This window comes from Glycine soja, chromosome 10 (genome assembly GCF_004193775.1).
Source record: "Glycine soja cultivar W05 chromosome 10, ASM419377v2, whole genome shotgun sequence".
Lineage (NCBI taxonomy): Eukaryota > Viridiplantae > Streptophyta > Magnoliopsida > Fabales > Fabaceae > Glycine > Glycine soja.
In genome coordinates, this window is record NC_041011.1 from 51,825,157 (window position 1) to 51,833,118 (window position 7,962).

General features: G+C 32.5%; 2 protein-coding genes across 5 annotated transcripts; both read left to right on the plus strand.

The window, feature by feature from the left end:
- Positions 1–1,856: 1,856 nt before the first annotated feature.
- Positions 1,857–2,608, plus strand: LOC114369510 (B3 domain-containing protein REM19-like). Of its 4 annotated transcripts, none has more exons than XR_003657649.1 (3): positions 1,857–1,957; positions 2,089–2,174; positions 2,269–2,608. XR_003657649.1 is itself a non-coding variant. In XM_028326745.1 (3 exons), exons 1-3 carry the CDS (start codon positions 1,865–1,867, stop codon positions 2,506–2,508), a joined length of 414 nt encoding a protein of 137 aa, XP_028182546.1. In that variant the 5' UTR covers positions 1,863–1,864; the 3' UTR covers positions 2,509–2,608. The 4 variants fall into 4 exon arrangements, 2 of the variants coding, with proteins under 2 accessions (XP_028182546.1, XP_028182545.1); XM_028326745.1 differs by having other exon boundaries at positions 1,863–1,957; positions 2,089–2,169; XM_028326744.1 differs by having other exon boundaries at positions 1,866–1,990; positions 2,089–2,169.
- Positions 2,609–4,157: 1,549 nt separating this feature from the next.
- LOC114369623 (glycerate dehydrogenase-like) lies at positions 4,158–7,757 on the plus strand. Its single transcript, XM_028326850.1, has 13 exons — positions 4,158–4,402; positions 4,521–4,604; positions 4,771–4,911; positions 5,429–5,550; positions 5,721–5,802; positions 6,231–6,303; positions 6,382–6,473; positions 6,569–6,643; positions 6,743–6,850; positions 6,946–7,023; positions 7,127–7,171; positions 7,254–7,368; positions 7,523–7,757. The coding sequence occupies exons 1-13, from the start codon at positions 4,280–4,282 to the stop codon at positions 7,543–7,545; spliced, it is 1,161 nt and encodes a 386-aa protein (XP_028182651.1). The 5' UTR covers positions 4,158–4,279; the 3' UTR covers positions 7,546–7,757.
- Positions 7,758–7,962: the final 205 nt, after the last annotated feature.

Below are 7,962 nucleotides of genomic sequence, written 5' to 3' on the forward strand. Positions count from 1 at the left end.
CAACTAAATTACGGACATTTGAGATTTTTTATTTTTTACTATTTACTATACATATTTGATAGGTCTAGTTTAAAAATATTCAATTCAATGGTCAATTAAGATTAAAAATACTCACTCGTCACTGATAGGTTCTTTCGGGTTACCAAGTAACAAGGGATCTGGGAAGGAGGATAATTGCAATGTAAGCATTAATTAGGCCAAAACTAAGCACTTTCACAGCATTTATAAGACATAGGTTGTGTGGAATAAATAAATCACTGCGGTTATTAAGCTGATACAAAACACAATTGAGGCACCAAAGTCTAGTTCATTTGTTAAACAATGTCTTCTCATGGCAGGAACATTCACTTCTTCAAGAGGATTGAGGAAGATACCATTCGAAAGGGGGAGCTGGTAACAATTCTTCTCCTCCTTTTTTATATTCATCATGTAATTTACGAAAATGTGTATGCGTACTATGAATATAATTAAAATAGTAGGTGCACGGCTTGTTTAACCTTTATGATCATATTCATTCGTGATTATGTTAACATAAGAATTAGTAAATGCAATACACTATATTGACAATAAGTTCCTGGCAGAGGATTCCTCGAAGTTTTGTGAACAAATATTGGGAAGGAATATCAAACCCAGTACTCCTTCTGCTTCCTAAAGGTGCTGAATGGAATGTGAAATGGAAAAAACTTGACGCTGATATTTGGTTAATCGATGAATGGAAGAAATTTGCAGAATTTTGTTCTTTGGATCAGGAACATCTTTTGGTGTTCAAATACGTGGGGAAGTCACGGTTTCAGGTTGTAACATTTGATCAAAATGGCTTGGAAATGCAGTATCCTTTGATGTCAGAAACATTATTAGATGGTAATTCTATATGCCAGCGTAAGAGGGCAAAATCTCCTTTTTCACATTCTCCTTCTATTAAGAAGGTGAAAACCAACCCAAGAAAGGAACCTGCTAATTATCCTAGCCATGATGTTAAAACTGAACCTGCACAATCTCAAAGGGCGAATGTTGAGTTGTCTAAAAATTTCCATGCTGACGATCTTGTTAAGGCAAAGCCAAAAAAAAGAGGTGGGAATGTGGGATTTCTTTCTTTCCTTTGGTCGTTTCCGTTCCAAATGTAGTAAGTATTGTCTCTTTTTGGTTTTTGTTTAACAGGTGGAAGAAGAAGGATCATGTGTTCCAAATCTAAAGCTATTCAAAATACTGAAAGTAGCACTGCTTTAGAGAGAGCCAACTCTTTCCGCTCTGAGAATCCATTCTTCATTTGTGCAATGAGAAAAACATACATTCAAAGAAGTGTGCTGGTAAAACCCTGTACATTTGAGATTGTGACAAGTTTTGCTGTAATATTGGTCTATATAATGTATTCTTATCGTTACATTTTGTCTATGGGAATATGGATTCATCAATGTTTAAATAGTAACTAATTTTCTGATTGCTGTTTTTGTGATATTTTATTTATTTATTTATTTGTTATTAAAACAGTTTATGCCAGGCAATTTCATAACAGAAGACCAACAAAGGGAGGATGACCATGTTTTTCTTTGGATCTCTAGTGAAAGAGCTTGGCATGTCAAGTTCTACCCGAGTCATAGCAGTGGACAAATATTGCTTAGCATCGGTTGGATGGATTTTGTAAAGGATAATAACTTGAAAATAGGAGATGTATGTGTTTTTGATCAAATTAAGAAACCTGGAATTTCATTTAGAGTTGTTATTTTTCGTGACACAGAAGAATCAAGTCCTTCCAAGTTTCCAGGTAATTTAAATATTATATTTACCTTGTTATTTTAATATTCATATTGCATTTTTAATCATTTTATTATTATTTATGGACAAGCTTATGATAAGGATGGCGCAAATGGAAGCAAACAAACAGGGCTTCAAAATGTTATTGCTAAAAGGGGCAGTGATGGAATTCCAAAAAAGTATTCAGAGAACAATAACTTCGATGGTCTGCTTTCTAGTTATTATCAACACCATACTTGTATTTCTTCTTCTTCTTCTTCTTCTTCTTCTTTTTTTTTTTTGTGGACATGTTTCTCCATTTTATTTCACCTTCTGACATTTTTTTTGTTCTCTTAGATTCTGAATTTCGTAGATGCAACAACGAAGTGTCTGAGAATGACTTCACCCTCTCTATCAGCAAGCCTTGCCAATTCTATTGTATGGTATGATTGATGATTAATTAAGTCTCATGTTTTACACATGCATATGTCTTTAATTACCAAGAATAATGAAATTCACTTTATATGTGGTGAGCAGTACGTACCAAAGAAATTCATCAGAAGCCATGAGATGGATCATATAAATGAAGTGAAGCTGCAAGTTGGGAAGAGATCATGGAATGTGAAGCTAGACTGTTACGGTAGATTCACTTCGGGTTTGCATGATTTTTTGAGTCAATGTAATGTGGAGGCCGGAGATGTTTGTCACTTTGAGTTGATTGATAAGAAGAAATTTGTGTTTGAAGTTAGAGTTACGAGATGCATCAGCATCGATTGAGTTGTTGCAATTGCTATTAGTATCTTCTGAATTCTTGACCAAGCATTTCTGTTTTCAAATCTTGCGTTGATTTACTATAATGTTTTATTTACAATTTTAATAGAGTTTAATGTTTATGTATTTTCGGTTAAAAAAAATAATTTATATTATCATTTAATTATAAATTATTGATTAAATTATTTTAAAAATTAATAAATTTATTATATATGATAAAGTGTAATTTTATGAATATATATAATTTTTTAGGTTGTGTATAATTTTTTCTTATTTTATTGTAAGATTTAATATAAAAGAAACTAAGGAAGAGATTATTGGTTATGTTTTGACTTATGAGTTATGACAGTATAACATAAGAAGGGAACGTTTTTTTTTTACGAGAATGTTTTATTTATGCTTGTCAATTTACAATTTACCCGTATTACAAGAGATTATTGTCTCTCTCTTCTTTTTTTTTAAACAAGAGATTATTCTTTTTGAATTTATTAAGGGTGTATTTGGTTTATATTTTTATTTTTTGAAAACTGTTTTTATTTTTAAAAGATTAGAATTCTGAAAACACGTTTAAAATTACATTGTCACCGCGTTTTCATTTTACTTAAAATGAGATTTTATTATTTCTATTTTTTGGTTTGTTTGGAAAAATATTTTTACTGGAAATGTTTTAAAATATCCAACAAAACACATTTTCATCACCATTTTTTATTTTCAGTAAAAATGAAAAATAGGAAACAATTAAACCAAACACCCCTAAAGTATTCTGTTTACTTTTTTTTTCTTAATCTTGTTATTATTGATTTTATACAATTTCCTCTTAAATTTTAAAAAATATAATCGATTGTGCATTGGTCTCCATTTCTATGATTGATCCAATCCCAATGCTAATTTGCATAAACATGAAAATACTGGGATTTCTTTCCCTTACTATAATAAACAAAATAATGAAATTTAAAAAATATTTAATATTATTATTTTATTCTTTAATGTTACACATAACTACGTAAATAAGTAGTATTGATTAAAATGATTTTTTTGTTTTTACCTTCCGGATCATTAAAAAAAATGAATATTGTCTATGCGACAGTTCAATCGAGTAACTGACCAAAATGTTTTCCATTCAACCTAACTTTAACACATTAATCATTTATATTTGATAATTTGATTTTAATTAAAATGGATTCTTTTTAGTATTTTACAATACGAAAAATGTATTGTTGAAAGAGTTTAACTTTCCAAATGTTGTTTTTTTATAAAAAAAATTAGTTTGTTATTATAGTTAAATTAATAATAATTAAATGGTACTTATACAACATTAAATAATATAAAGTTTTTCATGAACAAAGGTCCAAGCGATAGAGAACAATTTTTATTCGTTACTATCAGCCACAAACTAAAGGACTATTTTTGTCTTTGGAGAAATAGAATGGACATTATCCGATGGTAGTGCCCAACGAGAGGCCCAAAGACACTCCCGATTCTTGAACTCATCCTAATGTGGTTACGTTATCTGAAAGGGGCCGAATCCTATAGCAAACTTCAACTATTACACCACATTCCACTCATCAACAATATAAGGTTAAAGGAATCATATGTCAAAGTCATGTCCATGCACCAATTTTATTGGTCAGAAATAAGTTAGTATGGTTAAGTATTCCACACTGGATAATCTATCTCTAATACATTATAAGCTAAAAGGACCAACAACTGAAATTATAACCTCAACTAGAACTATCCATACATAGCCACTTCACACTCACTCACTCTTGTTGCCTTCATGGCCAAGCCAGTGTCCATTGAGGTATGGAACCCAAGTGGCAAATACAGAGTTGTCAGCACCAAACCAATGCCTGGAACTCGTTGGATCAATCTTCTCATTCAAAATGATGTTCGCCTTGAAGTAATTAATCATACTTTCTATCTTCCTTTTATATTTTGAGACAGCTTCTAAGCATATCATATCTTTTAGTATATGATGAAATTTTTTATTCATTATTTGTCTCCTACGTGCTACTCAGATATGTACCGAGAAGAAAACGATTTTGTCAGTTGAAGACATCATTGCTTTGATTGGTGATAAGTGCGATGGAGTTATTGGACAGGTAATGATAACAAGAATTACAAGATAGATATTGATCAAGAAATTAGAGCTTCATATTGCAAACTGATCTCATATAGTTTTTTTTTTTTTTTTTAAATAATTTTGGTTTTAGTGTGGATTTTTCTTGCTTTTGGCTTTGTGGGTATGTGATGGAGTTCCTATTGCAGTTGACTGAAGACTGGGGAGAAGAGTTGTTCTCTGCTTTGAGCAAAGCGGGAGGCAAAGCTTTCAGTAACATGGCTGTTGGTTATAACAACGTGGATGTTGATGCTGCAAACAAGTATGGTGTTGCTGTTGGAAATACTCCTGTAAGCTAGTATTTCTTTTCTCCTCTCTGATCAATATTACTGTTACATTACATCTTAAACGCATATGTTGGATTTTTGTCGCATACAGTTAGCATTTATAGATTGAAGAAGATTTTTATTTTTAATAAAATATAAATGGTACTGCTGCTGCAAGGATTACTAGTACATGCTTTCATGTGTGATGCTGAAGTGGTTTTAGGCCTAGTTTGGATAAAGTTCTCTATGAATACTTATAGGAAAAGAAAATAAGAACGTAAAATGAATTGAGCTTTTTACATATGCTTAAATCAACTTATGCACTTAAATTTCATTGAAGTTCTCTCATTTAACTTGTCCAAAAGATGAAATGCATCGGTTGAATTTCTTATGGAAGAAGTCAAGTCATTTTATCTTTAAGTATTTATGGAGAAGTTTATCCGAACAGGATTTTAGTTATGTTATGCACGTTTTATGAGAGAAAGTGGTACCTTGAGGAGGTTGTGTTTATTTTAACATTAGTATCATTCCTTATTTGTAGGGAGTGCTCACTGAGACAACAGCAGAGTTGGCAGCTTCACTAACTTTGGCAGCTGCTAGAAGGATAGTTGAGGCAGATGAGTTCATGAGAGCAGGATTATATGATGGATGGCTACCTCATCTGTATGAAATTTTTTTATTACGCATTCCTTTCTTGTTTCTTTCTGTGAAGATTAATGTTAAATACCATGAAAATTATTACCATCATTCGGTCAGTTTCCATACACTGAATTGTAAGTAACACACTCTTCAGAAGGCCGGAATAAACTGTTTTTTCTTTGTTTCTGTGGCAGATTTGTTGGAAACTTGCTCAAGGGGCAAACAGTTGGTGTAATTGGAGCTGGTCGAATTGGATCTGCTTATGCAAGAATGATGGTAAGTTTCCAATATGTTGCAGTCTCACATTGATCGTCTCTCCCATTTCATATTCATTTGATGGAGTTGAATTTGTTGTATGCTAAACTTGTCACTCATAAAAATGACTTGGTTTCTGACTACTGACGTATTGGTTTCTTTAGTTGATTTTTCTTTTATGTCAAAATATTGGAAGAGCACCTGGGCTGTAATGTCTTAAGCTAGTGATAGTTGATACTTGATTATTCATATAAATATATGATCATCATATTTAAAGTTGGCAAGGGTGCTTTGCAAAAACTTTTAACTTAGAATCATGCAAGAAAGTACATTATATAGTTTGCTGGTGTTAGTGACTTCAAGTTGATTGTAATGCTCAATAGTATAATCCATATAATGGTTTTGCTCTGTTGATGACAAAAAACTGTTTTCCACTGTATCACTATCAGGTTGAAGGGTTCAAGATGAACCTAATTTATTATGATCTCTACCAGTCCACACGACTAGAAAAGTTTGTCACAGGCATGTTCCTACCAAGTCCTATTTATAAACCAAATTACTATGAAGTCTGAACTAATGGTTCTTTTTTCCACATTGCAGCCTATGCCGCATTCTTGAAAGCAAATGGTGAAACCCCAGTGACTTGGAAAAGGGCAGCAACCATGGATGAGGTCCTCCAGGAGGCAGATATAGTAAGAATTTGATTATGGAAATTTTAATGTACATTTTGTAACATGCTACATATGACTATTCCAAACAACATGGTTTATCATGTTTGCTTCTATAGATTAGTCTTCATCCTGTCTTGGATAAAACCACTTATCATCTAGTCAACAAGGAAAGACTAGCTAAGATGAAGAAGGTAAGAATTTAAGCAACATGATTTTGCTCTAAATTATGTACAAAAATCAAGCGATGCATATTGGTTTTTTTTTTGTTAATGACGATGTCCCCTATGCAGGAAGCAATTCTTATAAATTGCAGTAGAGGGCCTGTTATTGATGAAGCTGCACTTGTGGAGCATTTAAAACATAACCCAATGTTTCGAGTAGGCCTTGATGTGTTTGAGGTAATTGATCCCTTCTTTTCTCTCTCAATAACTGGATTCAATATTACAACAAAAACACCTTTTTAGTCTCTATGTGAAATTGAAAATTATTTTAGGAAGAGCCCTACATGAAACCTGGGCTTGCAGAGTTGAAGAATGCCATTGTGGTACCCCACATTGCATCTGCCTCCAAGGTAATTATTATAAATCCTAACCCGTATATAAAGAAATTTCGGTATTAAAATAGTCTTTAATGGTTGACTCACTTTCAACTATTTCATGTAAATCTACTTGCAGTGGACTCGTGAGGGAATGGCTACACTAGCAGCTCTAAACGTGCTGGTATGTGTCTCTCCATGTTGGACTTATTACTGTGATCAATGCAAATTCTAAGTGTCTTAGTCCTTAATTATAAAATGTGCAGGGGAAGGTTAAAGGGTACCCAGTTTGGTTTGATGCCAATAGGGTGGAACCATTCCTCAATGAGAATGCTCGACCACCAGCTGCATGCCCAAGCATTGTTAATGCAAAAGCCCTGGGTAAAAACATTTTGTACACTTGAGCTAATATAAAACTTATAGAAGAAAAAAAGTAATCTTACTAGTTAAAATTAGTTTTTGGAGAAATTAAAAAGTTTAATTCATTTTTTACTTTTCTTCTTATTGAACTTACACGCTCTCTTTCTAATTTTAGGTTTGCCAACTTCAAAGCTATAAACACACATGGTTCAAGGGCCTCAAATTGCACAAATGGCCAATTTTTGTGTGTTGGGTTAGGCTCTGGGGCTAGTCTGTTCTTTTTTGTGTATGTACTATGTAGAGTGTCGATGGCACTGTGCATATAAAGACTGTGATGTTAATAAGCATCGTGTGTTTGTAGTATTTCAAACATTAATTAAACATAAATGAAGTTATTCCTTATGTCCCTACACTAGTTTAGTTGGTTTGTTTTTACATTTAAAGGTTAACAGCATGCTCACTACAATTTTGATTGTTTTGCACTTAATTTCTATATTTTTTTTCATCATATTGTTTTTTTTGTCTATAGATCTTCATAGATGTCTAATGATACTTCACACGAGCAAGCAAAATGTTAACAAGAGCATTACAGCAGAGCACAACATATCAACAATG

Coding starts and splice junctions, on each gene's coding strand:
- LOC114369623 (XM_028326850.1), top strand. CDS start 4,280: ATGGCCAAGCCAGTGTCCATTGAGGTATGGAACCCAAGTGGCAAATAC. Junction 4,605..4,770: donor GCGATGGAGTTATTGGACAG/GTAATGATAACA, acceptor TTCCTATTGCAG/TTGACTGAAGACTGGGGAGA. Junction 7,369..7,522: donor TGTTAATGCAAAAGCCCTGG/GTAAAAACATTT, acceptor TTCTAATTTTAG/GTTTGCCAACTTCAAAGCTA.
- LOC114369510 (XM_028326744.1), top strand. CDS start 1,892: ATGTTATTGCTAAAAGGGGCAGTGATGGAATTCCAAAAAAGTATTCAG. Junction 1,991..2,088: donor TTATTATCAACACCATACTT/GTATTTCTTCTT, acceptor TTGTTCTCTTAG/ATTCTGAATTTCGTAGATGC. Junction 2,170..2,268: donor CAAGCCTTGCCAATTCTATT/GTATGGTATGAT, acceptor TGTGGTGAGCAG/TACGTACCAAAGAAATTCAT.